This window comes from Amblyomma maculatum, chromosome 1 (assembly GCF_055883805.1).
Source record: "Amblyomma maculatum isolate TAMU_Amacu chromosome 1, ASM5588380v1, whole genome shotgun sequence".
Taxonomy (NCBI): Eukaryota; Metazoa; Arthropoda; class Arachnida; order Ixodida; family Ixodidae; genus Amblyomma; species Amblyomma maculatum.
Window position 1 is genome coordinate 105,160,693 of NC_139344.1, and position 25,542 is coordinate 105,186,234.

The window sequence follows — 25,542 nt, forward strand, 5'->3', positions numbered from 1 at the left end:
AAGAATATGCACAGAAAATGCAGTTTAAAAATAAATTGGGAGAGTTCCATGGAAGATCTCAGATGGGCCTCTGCATTCACCAGGGCTTCTGCATTCACCATAGCACATCACTGCTGTACCTTGAGTATGGTCAAGAATGGGTCAAGGTTCTAAAACTCAATGAGTTACTTGAATTTAAAAAATCCATGCAAAATCTAATAGAGTGCGATGGGGGGCTAGTTGGTAAGACATCACTGAAAAACAGAACTGCGCAAAAAAGGGATGGGACAAGAGAAGAAAAACACAGGATGAGCGCAGCCCTTTTTTTCTGCGCAGTTCTGTTTTTCAATAGTCCCTGTGAGGAAGTTATTCCTTTACCTTAGTGTTGTTGTGGCACTTGGTGCAGACATCTAGGTGGTCAGGGCCAGCACAATCACTGTGGCCATTGCAGTGGCAGAGTGTGGAGCAATTGCGCCCAACATAGCCGAAGTTGCACTTGCACTCGTTTGGTCGCACACACTGGCCTTGGTCGCACCCTTCAGGACAGACAGGCTCGCACATTGGGCTCCCAGCACTGCCACCACTGATTCTGCTGCTGTAAAAAATGACAACATGGTGTCTTCCACTCAACCCCTAGCATCTGCAATCACCAGCATGCAAAACAAATTCTTTCGCCTAAACAGCACTCTAAGATGCACAAAGTACCTGTATCCAGAATAAGTTTCCTTTATCTATACAAGACACACTAGCATGAAAACAAAAAGGTCAGGCATTGCAGAAGCACTGATGATATGTTATGCATTATGTTACGTGGGGTATAACGCCCTGAAGAAACCAAGGCTACGAGGGGCATTGTCAGATAAATTTCGGCTACCTGGAGATCTAACATGCATTGACATCACACATCACATAGATGCTTTTATGTCTCGTCTCCAGTGAGTTCGCTTCCGCTGGAGTTTGCCTCCACTGAGACACGCATCTATAATACTCCTGATGTTTGGCCAATCATACTAAACTATTAGGTTTCTTTCCACTACCCCTAGAAAGATGAGAACTGATGATTAAAATTAGTACTGTACACATATTCAACACTCTGGATAGTCTGCAAACAGTATTTGCTATTCAATTCAATTTGCACTCTATATTTACAAATTAAACCCCCTATTCATTCACAAATCAAGAATTTTTTGTTCATCTAAGCTCGCAGATAAACAATGTGACATTTGCCGACAACAGTGTTATGCACTTGTCCTGAGAGTTGTTGCTTTTTCTTCAAAAGACTGACTGCCAACATCGAAAAAAGTCTGCGCGTGTGTAATGCTAGTTCTCAATCAAATCTGCTGACGGCCATTGAGAGCAGCTGTAGTACATCCAATGTGCGTTTGTGATTTGGAAAACAAAGTAGAGCACGATATGGCACATCAGTGCATCATGCCACAATGCAGTCAACAGCTGGTTGTGAATGTGACTCTTAGAAGCCTCTTGTTCCGTATGCTGCAGATCCAGGGGAAATCTTTCAGATCAAAATCTTTCAGATCATTGCAACCAGCCTTGCTACAAATGCGAGCTGTTTATTAGCAAGCACAAGGTTCTTGGCGACGGCAAAAAACAAAATTGAGAGGGAGGTAATCAAGGCATATTTCGCTGCTAAGATGGGTGACTCCTGTATGAGCGCACCATCGACTTCATTGCACGAAAAAGAAATGCGTTCCCTAGATCATGCCTGAACCCCTTTTTTCAAGTTTCTTTGATCGTGCACATTGTTAATTTCTGCCTGTTTACTTTCTGCTTTAGCGAATCTGAGCCTGTTCTGTTCGATTTCCCTTTTTGATTTCCCCCTTTTTTTTGCCGTGTTCATTGTTGCCATCACCAAGGATTGTATAATGCTTGTCTCTTTATTTATGTTGTGACTCTGCTTTTGCTTTGCTGTTTTTACTGCTTTCGCCTCGCTTGTTAGTGTAATGTTTTAGACACCGCCCTTAAGCCACACTGCGTTAGTCATGCAATTTCAACTTGAACACCTTTCGTGTGTCATGCAGTGATGCTTTCTTCTCTTCCTCTCTTTGCTACCTGGTCGCACATGCTACACAACTATCGATTGCAGAGGGTGTATTCCACAGTTTTAGATGTAAAAATTAAGTTAGCACCTTTAAAGACAAGACATGACATGGCTTCATAAGATTTTTCTGCCCCCCCCCCCCCCCCCCCTCGTATTGTCACATAGTCTGTGTTCCTGGCTTATATTGTGCTTGGTTTTTCCACAGAATAAACAGTTGGTAGCCACCACCATTTCTGTCTTCTTGTGTTTCCTTGCCTTCGTTTTTCATGTTTGCCTTTTTTATGTGCAAAGTACGAACCAACTGGCCCAAACAGAGATTTTGATCTCAGGCCACAGAAGACTGAAATAAAGACCCTAAACTTGTGCGACTGTACGATATATAGCACACCTTGTATGCTAAGGCATCTAAATGGCATCATTTCATTTTCATGTCTTCAGTTTGTGAAAGAATTTGAGCCCATCACGGGGCCTGAAGTCCAGAAAAACTGATACTAAGAGAGCCAAGTGGGCTATATGATGTCATGAATACTGCGTCTGAGGCAGCATTCCACAACCGGCACTTTGTCTTGAAGCAATGGAAGAGAGTGTGGAAGGGATGGCCCCCCATTCATGTTGCAGCTACGACTGCTACTCTTGTATGCATTTCATAAACCGTGGTACTGCATTTTGCCAGCAGTGCTGCATGCTTTGCTTTGATAATTGACTGCTGACATCACTCCTCCAGTAAGGAGGTACCTGGCTACCTTATATGCAGGGGTCGAACTTTTATATTTAAAAAAAAAAAAAAAGCTATTAAATACAATTTTACAAATTTTCTTTTAAATGAAAAAGGTCCCTATGCCCAACATTCATGCCGCAGCTAGCTGGCTACTCAGCAGGTGTTACACTAAGGCATTGAAAACATAAAAAAGCACAGAAGCCAGGGGCTTATGAGATGTTGTACATGCTGGATTAGGTACAGCAATTGATACCATGCATGCCTCTGCAAACTCAGAGGCCCCACTTGCGACTAATCACAGTCGGTTGGCATAGCGATGTTCACTGTTGTCACTGACTTTTAAGACAGTTACTAGGTTAAGCAAGTCTCTCTGTTGGATGCAAGGGCACTGGAAGCAATGCATAAGCATTACGAAAACCTGTCGCGTCTTGGCTTACTGCGATGGCTAAATGCCAATTGCATCACTGCCATCAAAACATAAATGACGTGACACCTCGCCCTCTCGTCAACCTAGCCCAGCAACCCAACAATAACATAGCAACTAAGTTTTTAGAAATCAATTTCCACTTGCACTTTTGTTAAATAATTTCATCACTTAGAAGCACAGCTTTATACTGAGGTCATATAGCTGTTCATTACATCGAGGTTCAACTGCACATTTCCTTGGACAAGTCTTGATTAGCACAATACCTCTATGCAAAAAGTATCATGGATTTGCATAGGCACGCAGAGAATGGCAGCTCTTGCCTGAACCGCACCTGCTGACAGCGTAACCTTGCTTGCAGACACAATCAAAGCCATCGACCGTATCAACGCATTCCTCCCTCTCGGAGTCGCAGGTGTGGTGTCCATTAGTGCACTCGTTCTCAGGTGGCCGCACAAAGTAGTACCAGTCTACTTCACTCCCAAGTGTTTGAAGCCAGTGGGATACGTTGGCTGCATAGGAACAGATTCGTGCAAGAGTCAAATAGAATACAGCAGAACCTTACTCCAGAAAATAAGCATCATTCAGCCTGTACACAGCTAAAAATGATGCATGCTCAATGCTGCTCCTGAATGACAGCAATGTATGTATATAGCATTCTCATAGCGTAGTTAGATGATAAAAAATGAGGAGGGAAAGACCACTGAAGTAAGTAGTTTTGCCCATAATTCTATTATGAAAGGCCAGCTTCTCATTAGATAAGACCTGGCAATGTGATAGTCCCACAGGCACACAAGTGACTCAGTCACTCTGTTCCTTGTTGGTAAAAAAGCTGAACTTTGATACAACACCGTCAATACTGGGTATAGGAATGCATAATGCACCTGGATATACTATCGAATTATTGCTTGCACTGAACAGTCAAAACATCTCCATAAAAATCCCACAAAAATGTAGAATAACAATGGACATAGCTATCAAACTCCTGTTCAGCAGAACAATTGCTACACTCAACGGTGTGTGCCTACAGATGGCGCTTGTCTTAATAGCTCTCACGTAATCAATTTCCACACATGTAGCCACGTCGGCTGTGCGGCCTTTGGTACCTGCTGGCAGAGTTATCTATGTGAAGATGGCATAAAACTGCACGACACAAGGAATTTGATGTGTGGTTGGTTGGCAGCCAGTGGTCTAATGGCTCCTTTTTGCATGTAATACCACTCTTAAGGAGAGAAGCCAGCATTCGATACACCGTTTGTCATCAGGTTAAGCTAACCTAGATGACCTAGCCTCATCCAACCTAGACAAGGCTGGATGACGCTATCTTTGTTTGTTGTAATTACTCCTCATACAAGTCACTAGAGGACGGCGCATTCTGAGGGCAATTTTATGTGTCCTGGCCCAACAGCCTTACGTTAAAGGTGTCCGTGACCATGATTTTCATTGCAAGAAGGTATGTAGTGTGCCCATTCAAACCTGCATGTTCTAATCATCAGAAGGTGTCTTAAACTTCACAATTTTGACTTTGGACTGCCTAGTGCTCTGTTTTGAAGTTAGCTTACACGACAATAACGTGAAAATCTGCACGCTGCTCCCAGGCGTTTACACTGCTCTGTTATTGGCTGCACAGTAAATGGCAGTGCTGAAAACAAAGAGGAACAAGTCGCCTATAAATATCCTGCCATAGATATCCAGCAAAGCACTGCTGATTGAACTGGTGTTTGTCAAATAGAGCACCTTTACAATCTTTGCTCTGTTAGTAGCTGCAAGGTGCAACATGGCACTCTATTCTTTGAATATGAGGATGGTAAGACAGAATTTAATACTGAAAAGCTTGACATCAGGTCTGTGTTTCTGAAGCACAAACAGAAGTACCATATTCTCCAGTGCATAGGTTACACTAATTTCCTTGAATTTTTATTGGCACTTCTTACACAACAATGAGTTTTGAGTAAATTTTTGTCACACACTCTGATGAAGAGATTAACAGTACATTTTCATAGCCCTTACTAAATGAAGATTATACACTGGTGCAACTTTGAGAACAGAAAATAAGATAAACATTAACAGACAATAATGCCTAATAAAAATAACACTGTTATCGGCTGCTTCAACAGTGTTCTTTTTATACCGCTCTATCAAACTGCAATCAAGATAAAGTTGTGGTGGCAAGTTAATATCAAGCTGCTCAGTGCTAATCTTCGTTGGAAAAGCCTGGAAGAAATTTTGCCCATATTGGGACCATTCTGGCAGTCACAAGGCAACAACATAAAATCATTTTTCTCATGCAAATTGTTATTTGAGCCCTCTCTGAACGAAAGAAGCAGGGCACTCACTGGGCAAGGGATGGCCATGCAAGAACACAGAGGCTGGCCCACAAGAGCCTCCTGTGGGTCCCCGGTGTCCCCCACGCATACAGAGGCCCCGTCCATTGGCCCCAGCTGCCCGCAGACCACACCAGCCACACCGTGGGTCGCGAAGGCAGTGAGCTGCTTGGCCTTGGGCATGGCATGGCACCCCACATGACGCCACAGACCCACCCAGAACCTGTCCACAGGCTCCTCCCTCGCATCGTAGGCCCACGTAGCTAGGAGTCATGCACTGTAAACAGCGATAAAGATTATAAAACCAACTGTATCCAACATCATCATCATCATGATCAGCCTGACTATACCCATTGCAGGGCGAAGGCCTCTCCCATATTTCTCCACTGAACCCGGTTCTGTGCTAGCTGCATCATATACAGTGAAATATCATTACTACGAACCCACATTAACAAATTGTTCAAATTAACGAATTTTTAAAAAATCCCCAGCAGATTTCCTATGTTTTTAATGTAAAACTTGTTCAGAATTACGAATTTCAAAATAATGTATATTTCAGAATAACGTAAGTATTTTATTTTTCCTTCCATAATCTAGGAACATCAGTATAACAAATTCGTCTGAAATTAACAGCGCCGCAGTTCGCAACTCTCGCGTGAACAAAAAAAAAAAGCGCCATGGCTCGGCTGTACCTATCATCAGCATATCTGGTGCCAGCTCCTAGCGCCCCTATAAAGCTGCGATTTATTACACAGTAGCGAGCAGGCCTAGCCGCCTGCCTTTTTTCCTGTGTTGGGTGCTGTTCGACGGTTGGCTAATTGTGCTATTCTCGTGTATGGGACGTTACTTTTTTTTTCTCTCGGATTATGTTATTGCTAAGTTTGTGTGAAACCTGACGGTGATTGCAGCCAGCGAACTGCCGAGAAGATAGGAACGCAGCTTTCACTGAAAGAAATTGACACAGGAAAAAAAGTGAATCAGCCTCTGCAGACAGCTAGAGCATTGCCCCATCGACCGCTGCGATCATTTTGAAAGACCGAGACAAGATTTTCAAGCTTCAGGGAGCACTGAAGATGAGGTCATTCGAACTCTGATGTTCTTTTGCACATGGACAAAATTCATACTTTCATCACTCGGTGCAATCACACATCCAAGGGGATGTTGCGCAAAGTGGAAGGCGTATGTGCTGTAGTGGTGTAATGTAGTGCGCGGTTGTGTTTGCTGCATGCGAAAGAAGAAAATAATTGATTTCTTCAAATAAATCAGCTCTGGAGTTAATGCAACATTTTCATTTGATGTTTTGCCTTTCTACACACTGCCTACTGCCAAGGTACATCATTTTCATACCTAGGTTTGACCACTGGCTTATAATCGCAGATTTTTCATTACAACAATATTTCAAAATAACGAATGATTTCGTGCGGTCCCGCGGGAATCGTTATATCGAGATTTGACTGTAGCATAATAATGTTTCTCATACCAGCAAAAGTCTTCACTAAATCAGTTGTTGGTGAAGGCATGGCCCTGATGACGTCGTCTAGTAATTTGGCTACTAACTAAACACATCATGTTGTTTTAAAAACAGTGTGGTATGCAAACAGTCACCACTTTCGCCACCAGCATGTGACGGCACTTCAAAGACAAAAAAGTTGCTCGCTTTCTTGGTGCTGGCTAGGTCTAATGCTTAACTACAAGATCAGCTTGATCCCTCTGAGTGACCAGATTACATAAATGCACTCTCACGTCAGAAATATCTTCTGGCCTGCTTTTATCACCTCACCATGCACCAATAATGATTCATGCTCAGTCATCACATCTGCAGTGTCAGTGAATGTTAAAGCTCCATAAAAGGAACAAAACAAAGAGTTTATGTAATCACATTTTCAAATTCATCAACAGGGGCAATGGCGACTAAGGTCACATGGTGTGGTGTCCCCTTAATTGATTGCAAGTGGCTGCGAGGATTAATTTTTTTGTTTTAATTTGTGAATTATAGGGTCCACACAAAGTTTTACTTAGACTTAAAACTCACAAATAAGACCACTTCCACAAATTTGCCGCATCAGAATATGACTGTAAACATCTTTTTAGGGTCATTTTAGGAAACGTGAGTAACCCAATCCACCATAGCAAAACACATACGCAGTATTGCCATGTCTCCGACTCTTGCTGCCTCTACTTTATGCTGTCCAGTGCTGCAAATGTTCGCCCCTTTTTCCCCCTTCCCTACTCTTCATTGCATTTTTGCCATCTTTCCTTTCTAGCTCTACTCCCTCTGTGTGCTGCGTACTTTGCCTCACAGCCCCAAGGAATTTCAAAAAGTTGGCACATCTTTGCAACTCACGTGCATGGTGGCTGAGCCGTTAAAAAAAAAAAGTTGCTTTGTCGTTTAAAGCTAATGTCTAATTCCCTTGTGATTACACTGCTACATGTGTCCGATACACGCTTGTTTGTCTCTTGCTGTTCCCTGTCTCCTGTCACAGCGCTGGTAAAAGTGATGAGGCTATTATTGTTATGAGCAAACAAAACAAGAATTAAGCAGTACTACATGACTGGCACTGAGATATGTACTAAAAATCAGCTAGTGTCACCACTGAAAGAAAGTATGGTAACAGTAATTGTAGAAAAAAAAAAATGAGTTGAAGACTGAACGTTCATACAACTGTAAGGCCTGCAAGGCTATGGATAGAACTGAAGTCTTGGGCACCGTGCAGTGTTTGTAATACAGATTACTGAGTAATGAACACTTGCGCTCTCAATTAACTGCGCTTCCTTTCTGTCGGAGTGAGAACAAAGACATGTGGTGAACACTGGCTGTGCCATCAGCTTGCTCTGGCTTGAACCCAAGTTATGCGAGCAAAGTGCAATATGGATACACCTACAATCGGTACCCTACAACCTTCAGCCAACAGTGATGCCGCGTTTTCGATTTGCCCTTCTGGTATTGCTGCTGAGCATTACACTCGTATAATTTTCTTTCGCTTAATTAAGGCCTGTGTAAAATGAGAGAGGAAGCAAGCACCTACCTCTGCCAGGGCAGAGCTCCACCTGCACTCATGCCAGCCACCCTCACCTCCAGCACTGGCAAGGCACTCAGTGCAGGAAGTGTGCTGGCTGCAACGCTTGGGGCAGGGCCGTGGTGGGTTTGACTCAACGGGGAAGCTTGAAGCATCTTTCAGTGTACGCCCCACACATGTCCAGTCAAAGATAGGTCGGACATTTACCGTGTGGCCGAGCTCACCTGCACGAAGACAAAAAATCGCGTTTCTTGCAAAAGTACAGACCAGGGTCATTGGTGTGAGTGTGGCATGTAAAAAAATTGGATGGACACTCAAACTCTGCCTTTAAGGGTATGACATGACAGCATTAAGGGCTCTCGTTTCCTGGCACCCCTTGTGGATCCTCATTTGCATACATCCTTTTGCTACTCATTCGAGTATTAATACTTTTTAATAAGTTCCTCTATTAAAGGGCCACTGTCCAGGGTATGACATTTTAAGCAAAGGAGCCCAATGCTTCGATCAGGTACCGGAGATAGTCTGTGCAAAATGCTACAGCGATACGTGCGTCGCAAAGTAGCAAAAATAAAAATCAAAGCTCTCTCATCCTCCCCTTCGGGAAATCAGCTTCCCCGCTCGCTACGAACTGCTAGGCTGACGTCGGAGTAGCGATGACGTCCAATTGGTCCGTCTTGCTGATTGACGGGTGAAGGATGGATGTACATGACTAATTGTGTGCGCCGCTCGCTGCACGCTTTTCCCTCACCACGGCCGGACTGAGTGCAATGAATGCAGCGGCACACGCTCCCTCGCCCATTTCGTTTTCGCTCACACAGAGTGCCACACCCCACCTCCCATCTAACGCGGAGGAGGAAGGGGAATTTGGCTTGCGGAGGCTAGACGACCGGGCAGGAGAGTGGAAAAATGTTGCGAGAGAATGGGAGGAGAGAAACACGACAGACTTGGGTGATAGCGGTGGCTGTAACTGCGTTATTAGTTACTCTTTTCAAAAATATTTTTTCGGTCTTGCGTTCTGGGGGCGAAGCCTCACAGTTACGGGGGAAGAAAATATTTTCGACCGGAGGGTGGACAGTGGCCCTTTAACCCACATATACTTATTAATATATAGTCATAAGCTACCACACTGAATGAAAGGCAACCTGACATAGGTATAAAGTCCTGCTTTAGCCAAGCTGTACTAACATGCCTGCAAGGCCAAGGGGCAGCATGTCTGACCCAGAATCCAAGGGTCCTGGAAGGCTGGATTGATCACACCCTCCCAAATCTCAATAGCAAACCCCAAGCTGGCAGTGCCTTCCAGCTCAGCAGGTCATACAATCTCATGATGTCACACAGCCTGCCAAGCAGCCATTGCATCGCCACATCATCTGTGAACTACCACCTACTAGAGGTTTCGCCCGCAATTTTTTTGCTCACAACGCCAGTGGTAAATTTTCTGGGAAATGGAGCCTACTTATAAGGCTATCACATTATATGCACAGCAGTCTCCAGTTAAGAACTCAGTTAAATTGACTACTTGGACAAGATGATCAAGCTGACGATTGAAGGGGTTTAATGCCTCAAACCAACTCAGGCTATTAGAGACGCCGTGGTGAAGGGTTGTGGATGTTGACCTGTGGCCGCTTTGTGCTTGACCTCCATCGAAATGTGGCTAAACCTGGGTCTCCTGGCTAGTGCCTTAACCATTACAGAATGTTACACTGGTTTGCCACAGAGCTCAGTTAAAGAAAAAGAATTGTACAGTGTTCTGCAACTCTATCGTAAGCGTTTTGAAAAATTCTCCCGCCTCAACCGGAGGCTCATTTGTCCTGAAACTGTGCAGAAAGCTAGCACGTTGTTGTCCCCTTCTTTACGAAGTAAGTTTGACCATGGTGCTTACTAGGTTTGGTTGCGCATGATGAGAAACGAGAGTTGTCTGCGACGAGACTGAGGAGCTAAAGACGGCAACGGCAATCTTCCGCCGGAGGGCAGCGGTGACGCCATCTAGCACCATTACAGGAAAATGACATGCTTACCTCGGCACTTTTGAACTGCGACATTTTCCTCCAGCGACGCCAGATGACGCCACAGCGGAAATTTGCTGGGAACTCTGCGCTGGCGTTTTTTGCTCCTCAGTCTTGTCGCAGACGGCTCTGGTTTCTCATCATGCATGGCCAAACTTACCTCGTAAAAAAGGGGACAACAGCAAGCAAGCTTTGTGTGCAGTTTCAGCGCAAATGAGCTACCGGTTGAGGCGGGAGAATTTTTCAAAATGGGTACAATACAGTTGCAAAACACTGTAGAATTAAGCTTAGTGACTTAGTGCATCAATCAGCAAGGCCTTAATGGCATTTGCCGCCGAAATGTGTGGAATGGTAGAAGGCTCCTGATCTAAGCCGGAAGTGCAGAGAGTAGGCTCTGTTTTCTACCTCTGCTCTTTCCAACATCGGTGACGTAGAGTAGCCCGCAGAGTTGTTAGTGCCTGCAGTGCAGCACGTGCAGCTGCCAAAGTGGATGCGGCCACACGTACGAACTTTGGCTTGCAAGTGTCTGCGTAGTATTGCTTTAGGACTGACTTGCACATGAATGAAAGTCAATGAAGACAGCAATGGACAGTATGAGAAAGTGGCTATGCAACAAGTGCGATGTCAGGGTTCAGCGATGGCTTAATGCCAAGGAATATGAACTGCATGCCTCGCCATGAGTTCGAATCTTGTTCGCAGCCTAATGCTATTGTTGAGTCAATTACAGTCAAATCTCGATATAACGAATCCCGCGGGGCTGCAAGAAATCATTCGTTATTTTGAAATATCGTTGTAATGAAAAATCTGTGATTATAGCCAGAGGTCAAACCTAGGTATGAAAATGATGTACCTTGGCAGTAGGCGCATGTGTAGATAAGCAAAACTTCAAGTGAAAATGTTGCACTAACTCCAAAGCTGATTTATTTGAAGAAATCAATTATTTTCTTCTGCCGCGTGCTGCAAACACGACCACGCACTACATTACACCACTGTAGCACATACACCTTCCACTTTCCAGAACACCTCATTGCGCGCGTGATTGCACCGAGCGATGAAAGTACGGACTTTGTCCATGTGCAAAAAAGCAACAACAAAAAAACATGAAAGTTCTCTATGACCCCAGCTTCAATGCTCCCTGAACTTTGAAAATCTTGTCTCGGTCTTTCATAATGATAGCGACAGTCGATGGGGCAATGCTAGCTGTCTGTAGAGGCCGAATTGCTTTTTCCCTGCATCGATTTCTTGCAATGAAAGCAGCTGCATTCATATCTTCTCGGCACTTCACTGGCTAATATCATCGCCAATCTCGCACAAACTTTGCAATAAGATAATCTGCGGCAAAAAAAAAAAAAAAAAACTGTCCCGCACGCTCGAACGCACCCATGTACGGCACACAACACAGGAAGAAAAAAACGCAGGCTTGCTCGCTACTGCGTAATAAACCATAGCTTTATGGTGGCGCTAGGAGCTGGTCCTAGATGTGCTGATGATGAAAGCTACAGCCCACGGACCATAAACACAGAAATGACAGTTTCTGTTTCACGAGAAAGTTGCAAGCTGTGGCGCTGTTAATTTTAGCCGAATTCGTAATACTGATGTTCCAAAATTATAGAAGAAATAAAATATGTTTGTTATTCTGAAATATATGCTATTTTGAAATTCGTAATTCTGAAATAGTTTTACATTGAAACCATAGCAAATCTGCCGGGGATACTTTAAGAATTCGTTAATTTGAAAAATTCGTTAATGTGGTGTTCGTAGTAATGAGATTTCACTGTATATGGTGCATGATGTCACACTGTGTGGACGACAGATTGGCTTAAGTATCACAGAGTTACATACCAGATACTAGCCAGCGTGCAATCTTTAAATCTGCGCATGTGGAAAAATAAAGAATATTTGTGCGAATGAACAAGAGCACATTAAAGGCCACTGTTTCCATTGAAGTTGATGCTCTGATACTGTTGAGCATTAGCAGAACACAAGATCGCACGGTGCCGAGTGTTACGGGGGCTCCATGGACACAGAATTTAACTGGTTTCCGTAGGAGAGCCTCCTTAAACCTCAACAGATGCAGCCCATGTTGCAAAATCTGCTTAAGACGAACTGTTCAGCGAGTTTTTCGGACATTCACAGTGAACCATGGCAGCCCCACAGCGACACTTAGAAGGTGCTTTTACAGCATTATCAAGGAAAAGTAAATATCCCCACAAGATAAGTGCACCTGTTCAGAGCAGAGGAGCAGAGTAGTCATTTTTAGTAGTCATCCATGTAAAAAAAAAAAAAAAAAAAGCGCTACAAATCAAGGGACTGCAGCCTCCCAGCCCATTCTGGGTTTGCAGCAGCTTGTACAGCCGACGTCACCCTTGTGTAGAGCGCTCGAGCAAGACATATCGGGCTACAAAAGCTGAAAATAGACCCCAGCTCCAGACTTCTGGGCTAGGTGCTAGTGTCTGCCTTTGTTGCGGCTATCTGTGGCACCACTTTCACTCGAGTGTTGCCGCAAGAACCTACCAGCTGCGGCCGATATCTGGCCTTATTTACAGGGACGTGTGTCTCCCGAGCGCTCTACACAAGGGTGACGTCGACTGTACAGTCTTCTGCCCATCATGTTAGGATGCCATCCAATAGTGATGTCATATGAGCAAATGGTGCAAAAGAGAAGTGAAATGGCTGCTTCAGTTGCTATGAAAACAGCTCTGCTGGCTAAGTGCAGGTGGAACACAAGATGCCCTTAAGGAGAGGCATGGCTGGATGAGTGTGCTTTTGCATTAAAAGGAAACTAGACCACATCTACAGTAGGACAACATGAGCTTGTTTAACTCACTTAGTCTCAGGCCCTTCTGTTTTTAAGTAGCACACCAATTCTTTGCTATTTCTTCCATCCCAAACAAGGTTTGTTACAGATCTAACCTTCATTTGAATCCAAAAAGACATGACATTGATAACTGCTTCAAAAAATTTACTGTAGGACCAGCTGCTAAAGCATTCTGAAAACTTTGCATTGAAGAAAATCTCAAAGGCTGATTGGACCAGATAGAAAAAGCACAGTCGCAGCCAGCATCAGTTTGGGCATAATATAGTCAAGACAGTAAAAAGGCAGCAACAAACAAAGCAAAACATGAGCCACATGATTCCCCAGTAGACAAGTTGATATCAACTGTGATAGCATTTTCTATTGTATTTTTACTCTGCTCATGTGACATTATAACACTATAACAGCTATGCACATATCTGGCAAGGAGGGGCTGCAAGTTTAGGCGAACATCGTTCTCAGTGAACGTGTCATGACAACATGATATCATCAGCTTACTTTGCTGTAAATATGAACACAATGTTCTGCGAATATGGGGTAAGTAAAAGAGCACCCTATGTCCTTTTAAGTTTTCAGGGGTCAGTTCAAACAATCCTTAACAGCATACAACTACGGTATCAAGGCATTAGTCCGAATAAACAGGAATGACTGTATATTATGAAAAGGCACACTCACTGGAGCGAACCACCTGCCGGGTCCACATGCAAGAGCCAAGGTCTCGGCACTTCTCGCACTCAGAAGCAAGGCAAGAACGTAGTGGGCACTGAGCTGGGTCTGAGACAAGAGGATGTCGAGGCCCATCACAGCCAATAGGCTTTTCACAAGAAGACTCCCCAGCTCTGAAGCATCGGCCTTTGCGGCAACCCGTGCACCACTCGCACGTCTGTAATACAAGAAGCATGAAGTGTACAATTATCATCAAAGTAAGCAATACATGCCTATGAGAACAAAACTCAATGAATGACGTGTGGTCTCACGAAGCTCCACAGACATGCTCTACTTAATTCTGTGAGTGCTTCAAGACCACATTTGTGTGTCAACAACGGCTGATACAGTACTAGTACTTAGATTATAGCATTATGTTCTATTAGCCCTTGGAGTGACTGCTACTAACAAATTTTTTGAATATCCCCGGCAAATTTTTTATGTTTTCAATGTAAAATATTTTAGAATTATGAATTTCAATACAGCGTATATTTCAGAAATAACGTACATATTATATTTTTTCTTCTACAGTGTTCTGCAACTTTGAATTTTGAAAAATTCTCCCGCCTCAAACGGAGGCACACTTGTGGTGAAACCGCGTAGGAAGCTTGCGTGCTGTTGACCCTTTTGTTGCATAGTAAGTCTTACAGTGGTGCTTACCTGGCTTGGCCGTGCATGACGTGCAACCAAAATCGTCTGTGACGAGACTGAAGGAGTGGAAGACATGAAGACCAATTTTCTGGCGAAAGGCGTTGGTGGCGCCACCTAGCATCATTACAAAAGCGTGCCACGCTTGCTGGGCGCTTTAAAACCACGGCGTTTTCCTCTAGCGACACCACATGGCACCACAGCTGCCTTTTTCACGGAAACTCGGCACTGGCATCTTTTGCTCCTCAACTCACCGAAGACGGTTCTGGTTTTTCATCATGTGTGGCAAGACCAGGCAAATACCATGGTCAAACTTACTACGCAACAAAAGGGTCAACAAAGTGCAAGCTTTGTGTGCAGTTTTAGTGCAAATGGACCCTCTAGTTGATGCGGGAGAATTTTTCAAAACAGTTCTGTTAAAGTTGCAGAACACTGTATAAACTAGGAACACCAGTATTACGAATTTGGCTAAAATTAACAACGCCGCAGCTCACAACTCTCACGTGAAACAGAAACTGCCGTTTCTGTGTGTATGGTCCGTAGGCTGTAGCTATCATCATCAAAATATCTAGTGCCAGCTCCTAGCACCACCACAAGGTGTGGTGTGGTTTAATATGCAGTAGACAGCAGGCCTAGTCGCCTGCTTTTTTTCTTTCTGTGTTGTGTGTCGTTCGCCAGTCGATCATTTGTGCCATCCGTGCGTGCAGGAAGGTATTTGGTCAAAATCTTGCATGCATGAGATCTGTTCGCGAGATTTCGCGAGATGTGTTCTCCTTGTCTAGCGTTCTTGCCACCTCCATGGCAATGTAGGGGGCATGGCAACGAGCTGCGCTGCGCCGTACTGCCTATCCCACACTTGGAACGGACGCGCACCAAGGAATGGCATGCGACAGGCGCGACAACGTACTGTCCAATCTCACATTTGCAGGAGCAGTGAAAGGAAAGAAAATTTTCACTGTGCGGCCCCAACCCTGGTTTTGCTATCAAATGCTATACAAGGAATGCGTGATGTACCGTGTGCAGCAGCAATGCTCAGGCTTTCGCATTTCTCCATTGCAGATTCTGCAGTGCTCTCGAAATTTTTTTTTGCGGCGGATTATTTTATTGCAAAGTTTGTACGAGATATGACGATGATTGCAGTCAGCGAAGGTGCCAAGAAGATAGGAAAGCAGATTTTGCTGCAAAAAATCGACGCAGAGAAAAAGCGAATCGGCCTCTGCAGACAGCTACATTGCCCCAATGATAACCGTGATCATTCTGAAAGACCGATACAAGATTTTCAAACTTCAGGGAACATTGAAGATGAGATCATATCGAACTCTGATGTTTTTTTGCGCATGGACAAAGTTCGTCACTTTCATTGTTCGGTGCAATCACGTACCCAATTAGGTGTTATGCAAAGTGGAAGGTATTCACTGCGAAATCGACCTAGAGGTGGCGTTACCATCACTCTGATAGTGTGGGTCGGCAGCCGGCGGCACTCACAGAAACGCACGCGGCGTATCTGCTTCCGGGTTTACGGCGGGTTTGTTGGCGATAAAAACGTGCCTTATGCAATGCATTAGCGATTTGCTGTTTAGAGTGTTCCAGTACTGCAGAAAAAAATCCATAGATTTCGCCAATGCACCAAAAACAAAAAAAAAAAAAGTGCCGATTTTAGGAAAACAAGGCACACAACCACCCGTCTTTTAGATTTACTGGCATAGCTCTGCACGTTTTTTGCATTGTACGGTGCTCACAGGCCTGATACTTGGGCCTGAACTTGACATATGGTAAATTTAGTATGAAGCCTATGGAGATACAAGGTTCATGCTCTGACCTGCAGTAAATTGGAATGAATTGAAGCAGCCTGGTTCATCATATCGAACAGTTAAACCTCGACATAACAAAGTCTTAAAATCGGCAATTTACTTAGTTATAATAAAATTTCGTTGTATTGAAATTTCGTGCCTAGCATGCAGAAACATTACCAAAGCACTTGCCAGTTGTAAGGACTTCATTTTTATTTCCTCTGAAAGTTATCTGTGAACTTCTTTTGAGCCTGCTTAGCTATCAGAGATGGCCTCGCACTGCGTTCATAGGCCCACAGGGATTGCATTGCTTTTTGCTGTCCTGCTAAATTCACGTAGCACCGTAGCACGTCGTCAAGCACTTCACAGTTGTTTAGGGTTTCGCCGTCTTCAGCGTCAGTGTCACTGCCTGGGTCCTCCTGCATGTTTCCCCGCACATCTTGCACGATGGAGTCATCTGTCACTTCCTTGGTAGCAACAATGAAATTGCCGGCGTAGAGGAAGTCCTCCAAAGCGATACCACCAGGAATGGCACCGTAGGTAGCCTTCCTCAATCGCTTACGCTCGGCGCTCGTGCCAAATTTTGCAGAGCTGAGAATGGAGTCCTTTGCCTTCAAGATTGTTGACAGCGTACTCTGGGATATGGCGAATTGAGCCGCAACATATTTCTTTTTCTCGTCTTTCGAAACGGCTTCCAGAATTGCCGCGTTTTGCTCAAGTGAAAGCCCTTTCTGCTTACAACCACTCATGACGGCAACACACGCAGGAAATAAAAGCGAAGGAGAGTCGTAAAGGAGAATCGACAGAAAGCAGCGTACAAACAGTGAGGCAATGCATGTGGAAAACCAAAGCAAATGAGTCGGAATTGGCAAACCGAGCGGCAAGCACCACGTGAGAGCCGTGCAAGAAAGTACCAATAACAGACGGGCATGCACTGACGCATCAGCCTCCGCAGGCACAGGGAAGGTTCTTTAGATCACAGCGAAGGAGTGAGCAGAGAAGGAAAGGGGAAGGGGGGGTGGGTTACGGAGCTCTCGCTCTCCTCCTTTGTGACAAAGCAAAATAACAGAGGGATAGAAAAAAAAAAAAAGCAGCAGGCAGGGGCATGAATACTCTAGTGGCTTATCGCTTATATCTTGCTTGTAGGGAACGAATGCCGCGCGCCCCGGGAGGCTTGTCCGCGTGGGCACGGCCGCTCGATGGAAGCGCACTGGGTGTGGCCTGCTGCGTCGCGCCGCCGTCAATGGGCAAGCGCGTCCTTGGGGAGTTTACAGTTGCACCCGCTATTTCTGGTGAGGGCGCCACTGTTCGGGGACCTGCCGCTGCCGGGATCGCCGGCTATGAGCGCGCGGTTTGCTTCCTTTCTGGACGCGTTCGCCTTGCATATGCATGGTCAATGCAAACTTTTTTGTGTGCACGAGTGCAAGCACATTAACGTTGAGACGGGATGCGTTTGTTTTTTAAGGCGAAAGCCGTTCTAGGCTCATGGAGTGAAAATCTGTGCGCAGAAGCTGTGCCTGTAACCTGTGTGTCGCATCTGTGCGCTGGTGTGTCAATCACAAAAAGCAGACATGCAAGGAGGGAAATTAACAATGAAAATGATTGATAGTGATAGGTAATCAATAAAAGTTATAAATAGACATTGATAGAGGTAATGACTAATGCTATGAGTAATAATGATTAATAATGACTAAAATGATTTGTAATGACCAGTATGCCAAACTACGACATGTGATGACTGCAACTGATTAGAAATGAGTAAAAATGCTTAGCGGTGTGTGGTAATGACTATAATAGTTAGGCATGACCCATCATTACTGCTAATGACCAATATGTTAAACGACAACTTGTAATGACCACTACTGATTCTAAATGAGTAACCAGCTTAATTATGAGTGGTAAGGACTACAATGACTACACAGGCAGACTCATCATGACTGGAAAACGACCAATATATCAAACAACGAGTTGAAATGACTGCTACTGTGGCAACCGATGAGAAACAAACAATAGGAGATGGGTAGGCTTTCGCCATCCTCCGCTTAAGAGCCATCTAAGAGATCCTCTAATTTTATCTGTTGAGCTCGCTTCAGGCAAAGGCAGCAGCGAGGAGTGGAAATGCACTCGCTTCCTATGGAATGAAAGCGGCGCCTAGGTTAAAAAGTCCAGATGCTGAAGCATAATGCCCTACCAGCTGCCGTTGAATTTGCTACAAGGGGCAGCAGATTGGACTCGTTGGTGATTAATTATAGGTTAACAGCGCAAACAACCTAACGGGAAGAGAGGAGAAGACGGCACAACTGCGCTAGTTGTGTCGTCCTCTTTTCCTGTGTTCCCGTCATGTTGTTTAACCTATTTAGTTACCAGGGAGCTGGCCAGTGAACTAGGATTTTTAACGATGTGTGAAGTAGATGAACACGATGAGGTAGCACCAGGAGCTTTTCTCGCAGGTTATGTTGTGAGGACATATAAAAAAAAAGGTACGATGGGCTTTTTTTTTCATATAAGCACACAATTTGTTTTAAATTTTGCCGCTAGTCTGAGTGGCCTTGCAAGAAAAGTAGCCTGTGCATACAACATTTGTTTATACTCTTGAGACTGTTTGAGCCGATGCAATAAACTGAAAAGCCCCGTTCCACAGAAAATCCGGCGCACTCTCTGTCGACGGAAAGTTAGAAAAATACCTCTCTGGCAAGAGGCACTTTTACTGGTGATATGGCCAGACACCATTGGCTCAAAGAGAACACATGACATGTTCAATGTGGCAGGAGCTGCCAATCCAGAGAAAGTCAATAAGATGTTAAGGGTGTAATGGGAATTGAAAGTGGGACCCTTAGATCCCAAGTCAGGCATACTATACTCCTATAGGGCACGTTCGTACAGCTTCGGTAAAGAGGTGCGTTATATACTTATGTGTAGGGTGCTATTTCATATAATGCAGTTGCTTAAGGCTGTATTATAATGAAATGCGACAGAGGAAGTAATTAAGGGATACGGTGAATAAGCAGGTAGCAAAGTGCGGGTACGCTAACGAGGCTCCGCAAAGAGACTTATGAACCCCAAGTTTTGTTTATCACTACCAAGTTGTTGCTTAATTTATGCGATATTTGGTAATGGTTTTGAGGCGGCATGTCAGTCGTGCAAGAGCCTGTTGTAGGAAATATGAGTCAACTGGGCCAGTTACAAGTTAATGAAAACCAAGGACAATGGAGGCTTGAAGTACCCCGCAAAGGAAGAAATCAAGCTTTGTCAGCTTACGAGCACCTTCATTAACAGGATAATGAAGCCTGAAGAGGTCCGGCGAAGTAGCAAGCTGAGTAAACATTTGATTTGCATTGTTTTCTCACTGTACACAATGCCTACAGCTAACCTATGAAAACAATGATCGTGCCCATGCTGAGGAGCTATGCAAGATATCGTTAAGTTGCTGCACCCACTGATAGCAAGCTGGGCTGGAAATGTCAACTCAACAGTGGAGCGACGTTTATGGCTATGGCATAAACCTCTCTAAAGAAAGGTTTTCCACCTGCGAATGGTAATTTTCTTCCTTTTTTTTTTTGTGCGGCCATTTAATAAGCGTTCGGCTGCTCACTGAATCTCCTGCAGTTGCACTCTGAAGCGTGAACATTCTTGTGATCGCAGGTAAGAATTAGTTTCACAACAGGAACACTCGATGCGCGTTCTTCCATTGAAAATTACAAACCAGCAAAATTATATGGGTTTGCGAGCAGCCAATAAACATAGTAATAAAAACTTTCTCGTGCATATACGTAGCACCTTGAGACAGACCGGCACTATGAAGCGCGCTTACTTTGACTGGTCATGCAAAATGCAGGAAGCCATGACGGATAGCGTTCTGGCGTACAAAGTTTAAGGTATCCAACTAAGTCGATATACCAGGTTATCATCTAGATTTTACCTAATAAACATCTTCATATTTTCACCGTAACATTTGTCAGAATGAGATAGAAAGGTTGGTTACCTGTCGCATTTTCACAGAGGTTGCTCACAGTAGGAAATGTTTTTTTATTGGACAGCACTAGCAGTATCGAGCAAGTTGACATCAATTTGTGTATAAAAGCTGTATTCAGGAATGAGTAAACGGTATGAAAATGACACTCAATTCACGACACAGTGATTTAAGTGGTTATGCATTAGGCTACCATGGCAGCTGAACAGCTTCGAATTGTTCACAGCCGGGTGACATTTTCATTTGACAAACAACTTGATCTGAATGCAACGGTAATGCGAGCACTCCAATCGAGTGGCCTTGAACCACCATCACATTAAGTTTTTCCGGGTACACTCTAGTATACATCCTTGCCGAGCAAGCGCTAAGTGCTGACATGCTCACACTAAGATATGACAGTATATACGAATTCGTGTTGCCAAATTGTATGAAGCGGAGCTCTTATATCCTTAAAATAACAGGCTCCTACCACGCCGACACCTCACTCAAAGCGCAGCCAGGCGCAGCTCTCCGCGTGCGGCTGTCCCCGAGCGCTGACGTCACGGCGGCGGCGACGGGAAGTAGGTGCCTCCCGACGGTTTTGGCCGACGCAGCAGGCCACACCTAGTGCGCTTTCATCGAGCGGCCGTGGTGTGGGTTACCTAAGCCTCGCGCACTGGCAACGCTTTTCCCTTGGTCTTCATCGCCTCTGCGAAATTTTTGTCCTTCCGGGTAAAATTTATTTGTCTGAAGATTTTGATGTAATGAAATTACAGAAACATTTACTTTGATATATCGAGATAAAATATACATGATTTCCAATGGGCATTATGTTATGTATTCTTCGTAACTTCGTTATATAGAGGACTTCGTTATACAGAAGTTCGTTATACCGAGGTTTAACTTGACTACCAGGATTAAGCAGGTTAAATGTAGCACTGACAGCGCACTGCCCGGCAAATTGCCATAGACTGAGTGGACATCAACTCTGTCCCAGACAACCAGGCACAAGTACTCCCCCAAAAATGAGATTACGGCAACACTGTACAGGAAACCTCATCGCACAGGAAAGCTGACTGTTCACGCGTAGAGTAGCGAGTGGATTGAGTTTGCCAAGCTCACAACAAGGCGGATGCTTCTTGCAGCAGATAATCTGGTATTGCACTGTGAAATGATTCTAAATGATTTCCTAAAACCAAAGGAAGTACAGTCGAACCCGGATATATCGAACTCGAAGGGGATCGCGAAATAGTTCGATATATTGATAATTCGATATACAGAAATCAACTTGTGACGGCGCTTCTGATGCGAAAAAACGATACCGTATTTGTCGCGTAAACAACCCACTCCCATAATGAACCCATCCTTTACTTTTGCACCCGAGAATTTGAAAAAAAAAAAAAAAAAGCGTTAAGGCCAGCTCGCTCACGTGCAAGCAATTGAGCGATCTCAGCGACGAGCGAAAAATTTCCAACTTCTTGGAACTGCGTCCCTCTCGCCGCTTGAGCCACCCCGGCAGCTCAAAACAAGGTTTCTGTGTCGCTGCGGCAGAAATCGCAAGCGTTTTCGCTTGCATGTCGATGGCGCGCACCACTCCGTTTCGGTCGTCTCAGCCACAGCTCACTTCTTGGCAGCGTGCCAAGATGCTGCGCAGCGATAACGTCACAGCGTGTTTATCTTTTGATAGCTCCCGCGGTGGCGGGGAGCGAACTTGGCAGAGTGCCCGTGATGGCTTGATTGGACATGCCTGGTTCTATTTATCATGCTGCGCTTGAGGTGGGCGTAGTCCACTGCCACAAAATCATTGGAAAGCGTGATAGCTAAATGCTGTTTGAAGCGCAAAATGCTAAAAGCCAGTGTCATGATTGCAGCTGACTCCGTGCTTTCGTTGATTCGTACATGCAAGAATAAACTACTCACGCAAAAAAATAAAAAAAAAAAAATAAATAAAAAATAAAACTGCCGCTTCTTAATGTGCGCAGCCGCAATATTTTACGCTATGCCGCGCGTACAGCACAACGATAAGAATGGACGACTCCCACAAGAAAAAAAAAAAAACTGCCACTTCTTAACGTGCACAACTGCCATATCTTACGCTACGCCGCACGCACAGCACAACGATAAAAATGAACTACTCTTGCAAAAAAAAAAAAAAAAAAAAAAGTCCGCAGGTGCCACAGCATTAAGCTGTTTCCTTCCTCCATGACGTCAGCCGTCACGCACAGAAGGTTCGCAACACACGCTGGAGAAAGCGTCCGACGTTCTGTCTGACAACGGGCTAAGCTGGCTTGGTGCATGCGTAGCGCGTGCTACTGCGAATGGAGGCCGGGAAATAGAAAGGAGAGAGATAGCTTGGTAAAAGAACGGGCACACCCTTGCGCTTCGCTCTATCGCGTTTTTCCCCTCTCGTTCCCACCGGTTCTCTGAGGTTCATTCGCGCACATGGCTTGCAAACGTCACTCACGTGCTGGCGCGCGGGAAACGATAACCACAGATGTGCGCGCCTTTGGGGAATGGGCGCAGCGCTGCCATAGACCAGCTGTCGCCTAACTGTCCCCTTTCATTCCTTCCGCGCGTGGCTTGAAAACGTCACGCAGCAACGGCCGAGGGTGATGCGATCGTCTTTGAGGAAGGCACACTTTCCAGTGCGTGGTGCGGAGTTCGATATACGAATGACCGGTGAAATTGAGTTCGATATATGACGCGGCTTTCCTATACTTTTACATGGGATTTTCAAGGGAATATTCTGTGAGTTCGATATAACCAAAATTCGATATATCCGAGTTCGATATATCCGGGTTCGACTGTATAAGGAATTTCTGATGTGTGTGATGCTTATAAAAGGTAAATTAGTATGTTACACCTCGTTACAAGAGACACTCAAGGGAATCCAAAAAGGTGTCTATTGTAACCAAGGTCTCTTGTAACCAAACATTCCTATCAACTCGTATGTGTGACAGTTTAGATTCGCTTATCTAAATTCTGTTCCGTATCAGTGACTTGTTTTATTGCGATATGTCAGGAAACAAGGAGTGCCGCCTTTTGACTGGGAAGTCAAAATGTCCTTATTGTTTCAGCCACTGTCATCACATTCCTGTGTGATTGAAACAACAGGGACATCTTGACTCCTCAGTAAAGAGGAGGCACTCCTTCTTTGTTCCCGACATATTGCAACAAAACAAGACACTGATATGGAACAAAATTTAATTAAGGGAATCTAAACTGACGCACATACGAGTTGGTAGCTGCATTGCATGAGTGTACCTGGGTTAATTGTGTCTCTCATAAATAGTGAAAAAATTACTTTAGGGACCTGGAAAAGTTGCCCTTAGTAACAGAGTGTCTCTTGTAACCATGTCTCTTGTATGCAATGTTGTTACCATGGCAAACATAAGGAAACCAACCAAACCATTTTCAAGTGTCTCTTATAACCGAGTGTCTCTTGTAACCATGTTTCTTGTAACGAGATTTTACTGTAGTGTAATCATATTTTTTTTAATGACTATGAATTTCACTATATGAGAGAACTTTTACACACTTGAAAAAATTTAAGATTATCAGTGATTAATTTTCAGTAACATTAAAATATGAGGTACAATCAGTAGCTGTGAAGATACAGTACAACCTCGTTAATTCAAAGTCATCGGGACCGCGAGAAATCTTCCAATTAAGCGGGTTTTCGAATTAACCGAACACACCAAGAAATAAAACTTAGGCAAAAAAATTCATTGCAGGAACGTGTTACCTTTATTCGGCATATTTTGAATTAATACTGAAAGTAATCAGAGATGCTGGTTTGCCGCGTCCGGTAGTTTGCGGCTCCTAAGGTCATGCTCTCGAGTTGGTCAAATAGACGAAACATCTGTGAACTTCCACCGCGGCACTCAACAAAACTGCAGATAACGTTCAGCGATCCGATAACTTCACCAAGAGCAGGTGCTCGGGGAGGCTCGTCGGTGTCGTCGTCGCTATCGTCGCTGTCATCGCGCATGTTCGTACCAGCAGTGATCTCACTCTCCAAGTTAGAGTAGCCAGTCTGCTCTTCGCTCTCAATGTTGATATACTCGGCGAAGCCGACTGCGTTGGACTCATCCTCGGTCTTCGAACAAGCGGCCAACTCGGTCTTCGAACAAGCGCTCTTGCCTGCTTCCTGGATCAAGCAGAAATTCTGCTGCAGCGTTAAAGTCTTGTACTTTGGCATTTCTGCACTGCTACGGTCACAAAGCTAGCACTTCTGCACAGTCCCGCCCAAAAAAACGGCACAGTAGCCGACCCCTAACCACAGCGCACAACACAAAGAAATGGCGCAGGCGAGACCGGCGCGGCGGTGGTGGTGGCGTACTTGCAGCGTTGGAGGCACGGGGGAAGAGTGGGCGAAGCACACCAAGGGATGGAGTGGGGGCGAGGTCACGTGATAAAAACCGGTATGCCCGCCGTGTTGCAGTGAAGCACGTCTTCTCCTCTGCAGGCGCGTGTTTCGGCGGTGCGCGAGGCGCACTGTGGACCGATTTTTGTGCAGAGAGTGCTCCGGCTGGGGCGCTTCGCCTATAAATCATCACCATTACTATGTGGCTTTGCCTCGCGGCTCCGTAGGGCCGTCGTTTCGCCGGGTTTGCGGCGAAACGTGGATCAGGCATTGCCGCATAGCAGTCCAAATTTTCGAATTAACCGGGCTGGCGCAGGCCGCCTGTTCGAATTATCCGGCCAAATTTACATTGGAAAATGCGGGACCGCAGAAAACCTTCGAATTATCCGGGATTTCGAATTAACCGAGTTCGAATTATCGAGGTTTTACTGTATCATAAAAACTGCGCTTGGTCGCTGTCATGTTCTGGCAAGGAAGTTTGAAGGCCGAAGATTTCTTTATCATTGTAATTATTGTTGAGCAGTGACTTGGGGCGGTTCTGTCGTTTACTTTCAAAACAGGCGCCGGATATAAAGCTATCCTGAAAGAAATGGAGTTCATCTTATCATGAAACTATAAATATGTACTTATTGCTGAACTAAACACCAATGGTTAAACCCGCATGAAGCTATTTTAGTCCCCTTGTCCGAAACAACCAGTTTGCTCGAAAGACAGCACAGACGAAAAGGGGTCCTAATGATTC

The 25,542-nt window shown here is 44.7% G+C and overlaps 1 protein-coding gene across 3 annotated transcripts in view; it reads right to left on the minus strand.

The window, feature by feature from the left end:
- Window positions 1-25,542, minus strand: part of Megf8 (multiple EGF like domains 8) — a 211,678-nt gene that overhangs the window by 44,286 nt on the left and 141,850 nt on the right. For 2 of the 3 annotated variants that reach the window (XM_084588753.1, XM_084588756.1), the window contains exons 28-32: window positions 14,018-14,225; window positions 8,531-8,745; window positions 5,517-5,781; window positions 3,515-3,692; window positions 358-574 (exon numbers count right to left, since the gene is read on the minus strand). In XM_084588753.1, coding sequence (XP_084444879.1) covers window positions 358-574; window positions 3,515-3,692; window positions 5,517-5,781; window positions 8,531-8,745; window positions 14,018-14,225 — 1,083 coding nt within the window. The remainder of the gene's footprint in view (window positions 1-357; window positions 575-3,514; window positions 3,693-5,516; window positions 5,782-8,530; window positions 8,746-14,017; window positions 14,226-25,542) is intronic. The other variant, XM_084588754.1, reaches the window with a different exon arrangement.